Source organism: Anomalospiza imberbis, chromosome 20 (genome assembly GCF_031753505.1).
Source record: "Anomalospiza imberbis isolate Cuckoo-Finch-1a 21T00152 chromosome 20, ASM3175350v1, whole genome shotgun sequence".
Taxonomy (NCBI): Eukaryota; Metazoa; Chordata; class Aves; order Passeriformes; family Viduidae; genus Anomalospiza; species Anomalospiza imberbis.
Genome location: NC_089700.1, coordinates 3,368,070 through 3,380,047, shown reverse-complemented (window position 1 = coordinate 3,380,047; position 11,978 = coordinate 3,368,070). Strand labels below are relative to the sequence as shown.

The window sequence follows — 11,978 nt, the reverse complement described above, 5'->3', positions numbered from 1 at the left end:
GCCCAGCTGGGTCTGTCAGGGGTGAGCAAACGCAGTAATAAAAAGGATGAGCAGCCAACAGGCTCCTTCCTCCTTCCTTGTCCATCAGAGGACTGGAGCCTGCTCTGCTCATGCCCTTTGTCATCACAACTCCCGTTGCCAGGCAGCACAACAGCTCACCCCTGGGAGCCACTGGGTCACAGACTCATGAAGTCATAGAGTCATGGAATGACTTGGGCTGGAAGGGACCTCAAAGATTCTCTCTTTGCAATCCCCTGCCACAGGCAGGAACACCTTCCACTAGACCAGGTTGCTCCAAGAGCCATCCAGCCTGGCCCTGGACACTTTCAGGAATGGGGCAGACACCATTTCTTTGGGCAACCTGTGCCAAGGCATCACGACCCTCGCAGGAAGATTTTCTTTCCAATTGCCCATCTAACCCTGCAGTCTCGCAGTGTGAAGCCATTCCCCCTTGCCCTGTCATTCAAGGCCCTTGTGCCAAGTCCCTCCCCAGCCCATTTGGAGCCCTTTAGTGACTGAAAAGCGCTTGAAAGTCGTGCAGGACAGGAGAGGCCTCGCTGTTTTTCTTTTAATCAATTTAAGACTTGAGTTACAGCTAAGCCAGTTCTTCATCTGCTGTGTCGGTGTCCCGTCTGTGGCATCTCGTGTTCTTGGTTTCTTCCTGCATTGTGGAGCAGGCCCTAAGCCTGGCTTTGCTGTGCGGTGAACTGTCAGCGTGAGTCACCACGGGCAGGGCACCGCAACAACCACAAAGGCCCAGATGAAGCCCAAAGGGTACATTTATCTTTGTTTCCTCACCAAGAGAGGGATCCCCCAGGCAGCTCCTGGGCAGAGGCCACGGGTAGGGCCAGCAGCCCCACAGAGCTCAGTCCCTGGCAGAGAATCACCAACCTGCTGCTTTCACCTGGGTTTCAGACCTGGCTACTGGCTGGTTTGGCACAGCAAAGCCAGGGCCTGGTTTGGAGCATCCACTGGGATCAGCCTTTGCCAGGGAAGCAGTGGGGTGCTGTTCCTCATGCCGGAGGTGCAGGAGGACCCCCGTGAGCCCCTCGCTGAGCTATAGGCTTGTTGGGGCATAGACTCCTTCCTCCTCTGGAGTTCAGGGCAAAGAGTCTCCGTGGGTGAAGCCTTTGTACAGTTTCCTCCGAGTCAGGGTTTATGTCAGCTTGACAGTCCCTAAAGAAGACAATGAAATCATTTCTCCTGCTAATGTCCCCAAGACTGTGGGGGAAGACAAACCAGGATCTTCCCTTGCACACCTGCATCCACCCCCGTCTGCCCCTTTCCAAAACATGCTCTGTTCACCCCTAATCCTTCCTGCTCCAAAGCTCTACAGCAGGTGAAGGGGCTTGCGATATTATAACTTTTAATTAATTTTTATAACTAATCTTTAGCAGTGTAAGTCCAACTCTTAGCCAACAGGTAGCAAAACTTCTTTTCAGAGGGGGTTATTATTAGAGTTTGATTGGGAAAATCAGGGAAACTTTTAGTTTTGCTAAACTAACACTTCAAAGCTTCAGTGAACAAAGCTGAAAAGTGGACATGTAAAATGCAGGATTTACAGCCCTCCAAGGAGTTGTTGTTGCAGAGACCAGAAGACAAAGAAGAGATTAATAAAAGAAAATTCAGTAAATGCCGGATAACTCCATGCCTTGGAAAAAGATAATAATAGAGAGGCAGAAAAATGTGGGCTCATTAGGATGAGAAGCAAGAAAGCTCTAACCAGTAGAGGTTAGAGTACTAACTAATGAAGAGAATGATGTGATTTAGAATGGAGGACCATTGATTTCTTTGTTTGCTAGAAACAGATAACTAAGTGGAAAGTTTTGTGCCCGTGTGTGGCTGGAACTACCCGCTCCACGTGCCCTGACCAGCGCAAAGTAACACTTAACTCGCCAGTACTAAAACCATCGTGTTTGAGGATTTCATTTATCCCGGTTTTGGCGACCGTTTCTAGTGACCCGGATGGAACCATGCTCCTTCTTTTGCTCCATGGATTCACGGGATCGAGAGGACTCCAGTGCACTCCAAAGATTTTTCAGGGAGATCCTCCGATGCCCTAATCCAGTGAGTTCAAGGCAGAGACCCCTGGGATTTCAGTAAGGTACTTGCAGACCCACTGTTAACTCCAGGTGGAGGAATTGTGGCAATGGCAAAAGTGGGGGAAGAGGCTGAGAGAGGGCATGCTCAGAATGTTCAGCGGGGATCAGTCTTTCCCTCCTGCACATCCCTGGTGGGAAGGGGTGGAAAACACTGTCACTGTGTTGGTGCGGACCAACGGAATTCCAGGGAAGTCAAAAGCAGTGGAACCAGCAAGGATTCAGTTGGAGCTTGACGGAAAACTGGTCAGGGAGAAAAATTATTCTTTGAGGTTAGAAGCTAGAAGAGGGTTAGATGAATGAATTGCTCAGTTTTGCAAGATGGATCACTGAGGGCATGTGAGTCACAATATAGGACACCTCTCCTGCCAGTAAAGGAGCCACATACTGATGAACCCAGGCCAGTAGAAGATGTCAGAGCTGTCAGTAAAATAGTGTGGGACTTAGACCCAGTGGTAGCAAGTCCTTGTACACTTTTAAGCCCAATTAAGGAATCTGATGAGTCCACTGTTGTGGATGTTAAGGATGCTTTTTTCTGCATTGCCCTTGAAACTGAAAGTCAACTCTTGTTTGTCATTCAATGGAAAGTTCCTTGATGGGCCATGAAACCCAACTGAAGTGGAACGTTCTTTCTCCAAGGTTCAAAAACCACCCCACATTGTTTGAGAACTCTTTCAATTGGAGATGAGTTAGGAGGAAACATCTCCTAACAGACAACAGGTTTTGGCACTCCCTCCCACAGCAAGGAATTTTTTGGAAGAAAGTGCAAAAGCTGTTTATTTAACACACAGAGTGCAGGCAGGCACGGGAAGCAGAATGAATAATGTTAGCTATCCAAACCTTCTCTCTGTGGAGAAAGCTGGTGGATTCACAGTTCTTTCTGTAGGAGCGGCTCAGCTCCTCCCGAGTCTGGAGCCAGGACACCAGTCCCAGGGCCCCCCCTCCGGGCTGGGACGCAGGGATCCCGGTGATGTTCTGGTGTTTTGGGCCGGGGAAAAGCCGAACAGTTCCAGGAGAAAAAGCCACCGTGCTGGGAAATCTTCTTGCATTGTCAAACAAACAAGAAGCCAGCTAAAAGCAAAGATGTACTCCCTCTGTCCACGCTGCACAAGACAGCTGAGCGAGCCTGGGGAGGGATGTGTGAAAACCACACCAAAAGAATTCCACCAGCTTTCCACCCCTCTCTCAGGCCTAGCTTAAAGCTACAGGACTCGTGTCCGGGCATAAAGCAGACAGTAGGGGCACAGTATCACACTGTCACCCCAAGACAAGAACCAGCTGGCAAAAGAATTGGAGGCACGGTGTTGCGGTTTGAATTAATGTTATCGATTCCTTGTTAACTGGTTCGTCCTGCTGTACCCCCGGGTTCTCCCCGAGTTTGTTTACCCCTGGGTTTTAGCTTCCCTCAAAGCTGTCCCTCATGGCATTCCCCACCCCTTGGTCCAACTCTTCCCCTGCCTGTCAAGGCAGTCCACGCCTTGATTCCGGAACCTTCTCTGCCACTCAAACCTTGGGCCAATCCCTGTCTGCAGCACCCCTTTGGAATGCTCCTATTCCTGGAAGCCCCACTGGCCCATGTGACCCATCCTCTCCACCCTCCTACCCCAATTGGCCCCAGACGCTTGATGTAATCCCCTGACTCCTCCTCTGAGGATTCCCTGTTTGTTAGCTGTTGGTATCCACCCCCTGCCTTGTAGCTGCACTACACCCTTTGCACATGAGTGCCTGGGGCGCTTTGTTTCAGCTGGCTTCACCTGGAGTAAAGTGTTCCTTGTGGAACCGCAAGACGGAGAGCCTCCTCCTTCCTCCTCTCGTGGTCCCTGTTGTGGCTTGTGTCTGGCACCTTAGAGCAAGTGCCTCTAAAGGTTCAGCCTCAGCTAAATCCCCATACCGAGGCAGTTCCCCACTCCTGGCGAGGCGCCGGAGTTCAGAGAGCTAGCCAGGGCTCCAGCAGCCACTTCAGTGTGGGAGGAGGAGAATGAAGATCTCCCTTTGCTGCAGTATGTGGGTGATCTTTTAATTGCTACAGGAACTGAAGCTAGATGCATTGAAATGACCCTCAGTTTGCTGAACTTTTTGGGACAAGCCAGTGACAGGGTATCCAGGAAGAAGGCCCAGAGTGCCAAAGAGCATGTTCTGTAGCTGAGCTTCACCATTTCCCAGGGCCAGCCAAGCCTTGGAACAGAAAGGATGGAGGCAATTTGCCATACTCCAGAGCCGAGGTCTGTTTGCAAGTGAAGAACATTTCTGGGGATGGCTGGTTGGTGTGAGCTCTGGGTTCTTAATTCTGGCCTAGGGTAAGAGCTTTATATGCGGCCCTGAGAAACCCCCAAGGAGGTGCTACACCAAGGAGGTGCTACAGTGCACTCCAGAATGCCAGAGGCTTTCAGAGACCTCAGGAGAGCTCTAATGTCGTCCCTGCACAGGCAGTACCTGACTTGACCAAGCCTCTTGAGCTGTTTGTTCACAAACACTGAGGTTATGGACGTGGAAAGGGGCCATAAGATATTTTTCCAAACAAGTGGACAGTGTAAGTTACAGGATGTCCTGGCTGCCTTTAACTTGTAGCAGCAACTGTCTTTTTAATACAAGAAGCCCAGAACGGACCACGGGCTAGAAAAAGACTGTTCATGTTCCACCCTTTGTCCTCTCTGTTCCAGGACAACAAGGAGGTCACCGATTACCCCCAAGTTGAATGCTCAAGTACCCAGTTGTCCTGTTGGATCAGGATGATGTGGAACTGCAAACACAACATGACTGTCACAACATGCCTCACAACATGCCTGTCTTCTAGCTATGGAGCAGCTTCGCTCCAGCAGAAGAGATCCTCTGGTACAAGATCCGGACTGGGAATTGTCCAGAGGTGGGAGCAATTTTGTGAGCAAAGGAAAGCAGCAATTTGGGTGTGCAGTAGGGCCCAATCAAAGCCATCCCATTACTTCTTACCACCTCTGCACACAAGGCTGAGCTGCTCACTCTCTGGCCGCCTGGAATTGTCTCAGGGGAAGAAGGGCAACATATGGGCTAATTCTAAATGTGCATTTGGAGCAGCACATGCCCACGGAGCTCTCTAGAACAAAGGAGAGCTCCTTTCAGCACGAGGATCTCCTGCCAAAGGTGGAGACGTTATCAGGCAACCACTAGAAAGTGTTCAGGTACCAGCCAGAGTGGCTCTCATGCATTGTGAAGCTCATCCATTTGGAAATACATCAGCTGGTGTAGGAAACCGACTGGCAGATAAAGCTGCTCAAGGGGTGTCAGAGAAAAGCATCCTAATAGTTGCTGCACCAAAATGTGTGACCTTTCAAATGTAACCCCAGAATTACAAGCCCAAGATAAAACACTGGCAAAATCACATGGCCCTAGATTTAAAATATGACGAGTTTTGCCACAAGGTTTTATGAAGTAGTTTAATAGCAATCGTTGCATTTTAGTGTCTTAAGTCTTCCTAAGTATTGAATGATTGAAGTGGATGTAATCTTAAAAGAAAGAATTAAGATAACTTTCAAAGAAGGGAATTGTTGGAAAATATATAACTTTCTAATTCGCTATTCCAATTATTTGTTTTCATTAACTCTGTTAATATTAGCTTTACTTAATCATAAGCAGTGCAGTTTTCCACTGGAGCATGTAGCAGGATTTTATACAAACTGCTGGTACTGGAACCCCGTTTGGGAAAATCACTGACACTTTCAAGTTTTGCTAAACCAACCTTGACACGTTTCAGTGAACAAAGCTGGGGTAGAGAAATGGGGCTGAGAACTGGACACCAGGAATGCAGAAGTTGTAGACTGTGAGGACAAGTTGTGGAAACCAGAGGTAAAGAAGAAACTAACAAAGAGAACTCAGCGTTTAGTGTACTGAAAACCATATCTGGAGAAAAATTAAAATCATAAAAAGACTGAAAAGTGGACTAATTACCACTGTTATCAAAAACAGTAAGAAACCAACACTTTCATTTGCATATGAGGGATTTAGGCATTCTTTACTGCCATGCCAGACGGATGGGGGATTACTGCAAACAGCGTACACGCCGGGTACAGGAAAAGCCCCTGATTAAATCCTATGTTTTACATCATCTTGATCGCTTTTTTCAGAAGAAACATACCTATGACAATAATTTCCCCCAAGAAATTAACATACTCTCCCTCCCCTTAGCACATGCCTTCTTCTGCCCTGGGAGTCTCTTTGGCAGTCCCGGGTGCTTGGTGAACCTGCAGTCATGTCTGACCACCTGGTGAACTGGTGCTTCTCTGCAAATGAGGAGAAAAGATGGTCTAGCTGGCCACTTATTCAAATTGTGAAACCTTAGATCAATGGACTGTAGTTTTACTCCCTTCCTCGGTAAATGTTTCTCCTGGTTTTGACAGTGTAGTGCCAAAGACTTGGTGAAATGAGCATAGGATGGAGCCTGCCAGGAGCAAACAGTTCTTTAGCTGGCAACAGCATGAGAATTGAGAAATCCAAAACAAATGGGAGATAGAACATTAATTAATGAAGAGAAATAGGTAATTTATAGGCAATGAGCATTAGTTCCTTTGCTAAAAATACATAGTGAAAAGTTTATAAAGTGGGTGTGCATGCTGAGCGGAGCTATTCCTATGCATCCCAGTGCTGGCAATGAAGTAATGCCTGATTCCTAATAGTAAAAATAGTGTAAGAGTGTTTGACTTATCCCCGTGTTTTCAGTGACAGTGGGAGAAGGCTCTGCCTGTGTTTTTGAAGTTTTTTTTATTAAATTAACAGAAATAAAAATTATTTCTTTGCCAACAGTTGTCACAAGACTTTTCTGTCGGCGGAGAAGACGTCCCTGATGGAGCACTGGGTTCCCAGTCCTGTCCGGCTCCTTGAGGGCTGTTGAAGTCTCACGGGGCTGGAGAGACTGGAGGAGCTCTGGTGCCCTGGAGAGGTTGTCGGGGGGCAGTGCCTGGCCGGTGATCCCGTGAGGTGGCAGGGCCTGGGGGTGAGAGGCAAGGGTGAGCCCCCAGTCCCCGGGGCTGCCCCGTCTGGGTCAGCTCAGCCGGCCCAGGACGGGGCAGCAGCAGGGTCACCTGCTTGGCCCGAGACCCCCAGGGACCAGGTGCAGGCCCAGCAGACAGCCAGTCTCTTCTCCCCCTGATGCCCGTGCCCTGACAGGGCCGCACCTGGCTCATCCAGTGTCCTGATCAGCGCAGGAAGCTGGTCGTTCCGGCCCCTCGGCATGTGCCCACCCCTGCCCAGCAGCTGGGTCACTCTGGGCTGGGAAGGAGAGAGCAGCTGGCTGAAATGCAGGCCCCAATTCAGCATTCCCTAGCAACCCTCCCAAACCAGCTCTCCCCGAGGAAACTGAAGGCGCAAATTCAGCCTGGATCCTCAGCATCACCCTGCCAGTCCCCATTACACGTGCCGTGTCCCCACCTTCTTCATCCCTACCTTGCTGGGGAGAGCCACGAGTCCCTGCAGAAATGCCTTGTTCCGGGGACAATCCTGAATGGGGGGCAGTTTGAAACTGCTGCTCTCATGGTCCCCAGAGCTCTGTGGCACACGGGGGTCACTGCCATGGGCCACCGGCCTCCTGTGGGATGGGGCAGAGGACACTCAGTGCCCAGCCCTGTGGCATCCCAGGCTTCACCCTGCTGTGCCCGGGAGGGGCCTGGCAGTGCTGCCTGCAGGGCCATGTCCCTCCCAGCTCCTGTCCACCTGCTCCAGGAGCCCCAAGCCCGTCCCAGCAGGCTGGATCTGCTGGCTCTGTCCCCACAGCCAGCTCTGCTGGCCATGGCCATGGCAGGTCCATGTGCACAGGGCACCAGCGGGCAGGAGCTGGCCTGTCCCAGCTGCAGGGCTTGGTTTTGGGAACTCCTTTCACAGAAGGCACACGGCTGCCCACCAAGTCTGAGCTCAGATTGAAAACAGGCACAGCTCATCAGATGTGCTTTCAGCAACCTTGGGACAGAGAGGTGGGCCAGACAGGGCAGTGCAAGGCAAAAAATGCAAAACCCTCCAGAGCTGGGGGAAGCAGTGGCCCTCCACAGCTGCCTTCTGCTCCCCTGCCCTGCCCAGTCCCCCCCAAGCTCCTCTGCCCCAGCCCAGGCAAGAGCCCTCCTTGCTGTGTCAGGACTAGCCTGCACCCCGGGAGCTGGGGATGTGTCCTCAGGGCCCTTACCTTTGGCTGTGCTGTGGCTCCTTGCTGGGGGGCAGCGGCTGCAAATACGGGAGTGTCTCGGGGTACCTGGGGAGGGCAGGAGTCACAGGTGTGTGACAGGGGACAAACAAGCTGTTCCTGTTGGAGGCAGCACCCCCAAACCCAGAGGATTGTACCCCATGGTATCCTGCTGCCTGTAGCCCTTGGGATGAGCCCCCACACCCCTGCTGATGGCAGGGCTGCAGAGGGGGCTCCCCACATCAGAGCCTCCCAAGCAGACACTGTCAGCCCCGTGCCCAGCACGGCGGTCACTGCTGGCACCCCTCTCCGCCCATCACGGCCCCGCTGCCCGCGATGCACTGCTGCTACTCACTGGCCAGGAACCTGCACGGCGAGCATGCGGTCGCAGGACAGGCACGTGAAAGGGACTGGCAGCTGCCTAAGGAGGGTGAGAGAAGAGGGCTGGCTGAGCTCCTGGGGCCACAGCCCTGCCCGCACACAGGCAGCAGCTGGCTGGCAGCAGCCAGGTGCCGGGCAGGTCGCTGCACAGGGTCACGGCGTTTGCAGGGTGACCCGTGGGCTGTTGAGCCTGTTCCTCCCCATCCCCAACGTGCTGGCTGATGCCAGGTGAAGGGCACAGGCACCCGTGGCACCATCCCAAGCAGCCCCTGCGGCGCTTTCAGCCCCTCTCTGGCACCAAAGTCCCCTGTGTGCCCGGCCAGGAGGGCAGGGCACGACCCAGCCATGGGACACTGCTTGTCACAGCCCTGCCTGGGCGTTGCCATCTCCCAGCCTGGCTTCTGGGAGCCTTTGCACCCACAGCCCCATTGTGCTTTGGGAGGGCTCTGTCCTGCAGGTGCCCTGTCCTCATTGCCTCCTTTCCTGTGTGGGACCTGCTGCTGGTGGAAGGAGAAGGTGCAGCTGCTTCATCAGCATCCCCGTGGCTCATGTAGCAGCTGGATTGGTCCCAAGGCAGGGGAGCACACGGGCAGTGTGTGGGGCAGCTGGAGGGAACGGGACCATGGCTGTCCCCAGAGCCATCAGAATCTCCGTCACACTCACTTCTTAATCCCAGCAGCGTTTTCACGCATCAGCCTGTTCTCAAGCTCCTCCATGTTCCTGTTCCAGGAGTTCTCCAGGTGTTTTCGAAAAGTCTTCAGCTCCAGGCGATCCAGCTGTGAACAGGTGCACAGCCTCAGCCAGCTGCCCCGGGATGTGACACGGAGCTCTCCAGGGAAATGCCTGGAGGGGGATCCTCAGAGGGATGCTGCCTCAGGCTGTCGAGTCCCAAAGGTGCCAGTTTGTCATGGTGGGGACGAGGTACCCCTCACCTTCTCTTCCATTGCCTCACTGAATTGATGCTGCATCTTATTCCAGTGCTGCTCCTGGCCTGAAATCTGGCTCTGCAACTCCTGCATCCTCTCATCCAGCTCCTCCATGTTCTCTTCAAATTGGCTGCAGTCAACTTTGCTGCCCAAGGCAGCTTTGTCCGCCTTCTAGCAGAGGGGAACGGCAGGAGAGCGGTGGGGAAAGGGATGAGGAACGACAGGCAGGGCCAGCACATGTGCAAGAGGGGCAGAGGAGAAGTGCTTCCTCCAGGCCATCATGCCCCTTTCAGGGTGCTGTGGCCCCATTTGCCCCATCACCCTGGTGAGTTTGGTCCCATCATCTGGAGGGTGAGGGACCCCACGAGCTCAGGAAATTCTCCCTCCCCAGGCCAGTTCTGCCGCCCAGCCCCCAAGGGACCAGGGGCATTTGTCACCCTGCCTGGAAACCCCTTGGGCTGGCAGAGAGGCCCACTGCGACTGTACCATGTCCATTGCTGCCATCACGTCCTGCTCATTTGCCTTCTCCTTCTGCAGCTTCTCCAGAGACTGGAACAGCATCTTTCAGTACAGAAAGAAACCCATGACACCAGAGCAAGGTTGGAGCTGCCTCTTGGTGCACAGTGCACGAGCCAGGAGCACACCCCACTCCCCCTACCCAAAAAAAACTTGAGGAAGGGCACTTGGAAGCAGCACAGTGCTGTGAGGTGGTCATCAGGAGATTCCTTGAGGTCCCCTGCCTGGAGTCTTCCTGGGGGATGCTCTGAGCCCAAATAGGTTTCAACCACACACCTCGATTGCGCTCTGCTTTTGTTGAGAGTCCTTCTGCAGGATCCCTGAGGCAAAGCTGAGTTTCTCATAGTCTCTTTGAATCTGCAGGATCTTGGCTTCCATGTGCTGGCTCAGCTCCCGATCCTGCTCCAGGGATGGAAGAACATAAGGTGATGACCAAAGGAGTCCAGCTGCTCCACAGGGGCAGTCCCACATTTCTCAGCCTGTGGCCAGGAGCTTTGGTGTCATCAGGACGTTTGCATCAAGGCTTTAATCTCTGTCCATGCCGCTGACTGGTCCAGGCCAATTTGGGCAGCTTGTGTCTCCCCCACATTACAGCAAAGCTCCACACAGCATGAGGATGTGGCGTGGACCTCCGACATGACCAAGCCAGGGCTGGTGGGAGTGCTCCCCCAGGACCTCACCTGCTCGTTCAGCTGGTCGGCTGTCTCAGTCACCAGCTGCTCCAGCATGGCATTCCTCATCTCCTGCTGCTCTCTCATCTTCTGCAGATCCTGCTTTGTCTCCTGCCTCAAAGCCCTGGCCAGCGGGATGGGGGCAAGGTCAGGGTTACCCCTGCAGGGCTGCTGGGCATCCTGTGCCTGCCAACCAGGATGCTCCCAGACCAGCAGGGCTCCCTTGCAGCCCCACAGGGTATGAAACCCACTCCTGTCCTCTTACTCAATTTGCTGAGAGATCTCCTTACTGCTCTCTTCTTTCCACCTGGCTGCGTCCTGCCTCAGCTTTTTAAGGTCCTCCTGCAGCTTCTTCATCTGGAAAGCCAGTAGCGGTAGAGTCAGGGCACGGACATCCTGCTGTCCCAGCGTGGGGGCCCTTCAGCTGCATGGGCAGACCCAGGGTCCTCCACCCGCTCCTGAGACCCTGATCCCAAACCCTGCTCTTGCAATCACATTGAAGGTCCCCATGGAAGCCTAAAGATTACATGACCCAACAGCTCACTAAGGCAAGGGACTCCTTCATCTTCTTTATGTCTCCTTCCATGCACATCTGTGTGGCCTTTATCCTGTCCATCTCCTCACGGAGAGCCTGGATGAGAGCCATGTCCTAGGAGAGAGGAGTGGTGGCAGTGAGCCTCTGGGAGGGTCAGTGGGGACCTGCAAGGCCTTGACCCCTGCTGTGGTTTGTGGAGCCCCGGGGACAGCACAGGGCCGGGCTCAGCCAGGCTGGCAGGGCTCTGCAGGCAGCACGGTCCGTGCATCTAGCAGGGCCAAGGGTACTGAGCCTCCAGCCAGCAGAGCCGAGGGTACAGGCTGCTGTCTCAGACCCAAAACTTGCTCCCGGCAGCACTTCACCTCGTCCCGTGACATCTGGACCTTCTTCATTTTCTCTGCCATATGACGCTGGGCAGCCTTGAACTTTTCCATCTCTTCTTGATGCTGGGAAATAGCCATGGTCTAGGAGAAAGCATTGTCAGAGACAAGGCTCTGGAGAGTGAGTGTGGGAAATATGACCTTGAGAACTGCAGTGGTCTGCACAGACCTGTGTCTCCCGCAATTTCTTCATCTCCTCTGATATGCGGGAATTTTCTGCCTTTACCCCACCAATCTCCTCACGAAGGACCTGTGAAACAGTCCGAGGAGCAGGGATGTCAGAGGTGATGGCCAGGGCAGCAACAGCGCAAAGAGCCCTGCCCTGCCACGG

The 11,978-nt window shown here is 53.2% G+C and overlaps 1 protein-coding gene across 5 annotated transcripts; it reads right to left on the bottom strand.

Moving 5' to 3' along the window:
* Positions 1 to 6,905: 6,905 nt before the first annotated feature.
* LOC137485605 (glutamine-rich protein 2-like) lies at positions 6,906 to 11,978 on the bottom strand. Of its 5 annotated transcripts, XM_068210160.1 has the most exons (14): positions 11,817 to 11,976; positions 11,630 to 11,731; positions 11,277 to 11,381; positions 10,998 to 11,089; positions 10,742 to 10,856; positions 10,338 to 10,460; positions 10,032 to 10,106; positions 9,552 to 9,716; positions 9,283 to 9,395; positions 8,594 to 8,659; positions 8,242 to 8,358; positions 7,512 to 7,653; positions 7,244 to 7,337; positions 6,906 to 7,056 (listed from the first exon to the last, which is right to left on the bottom strand). In XM_068210160.1, exons 1-14 carry the CDS (start codon positions 11,838 to 11,840, stop codon positions 6,965 to 6,967), a joined length of 1,425 nt encoding a protein of 474 aa, XP_068066261.1. In that variant the 5' UTR covers positions 11,841 to 11,976; the 3' UTR covers positions 6,906 to 6,964. The 5 variants fall into 5 exon arrangements, with proteins under 5 accessions (XP_068066261.1, XP_068066259.1, XP_068066260.1 ...); XM_068210158.1 differs by lacking the exon at positions 6,906 to 7,056 and having other exon boundaries at positions 7,086 to 7,337; positions 11,817 to 11,978; XM_068210159.1 differs by lacking the exon at positions 6,906 to 7,056 and having other exon boundaries at positions 7,086 to 7,337; positions 7,497 to 7,653; positions 8,242 to 8,307.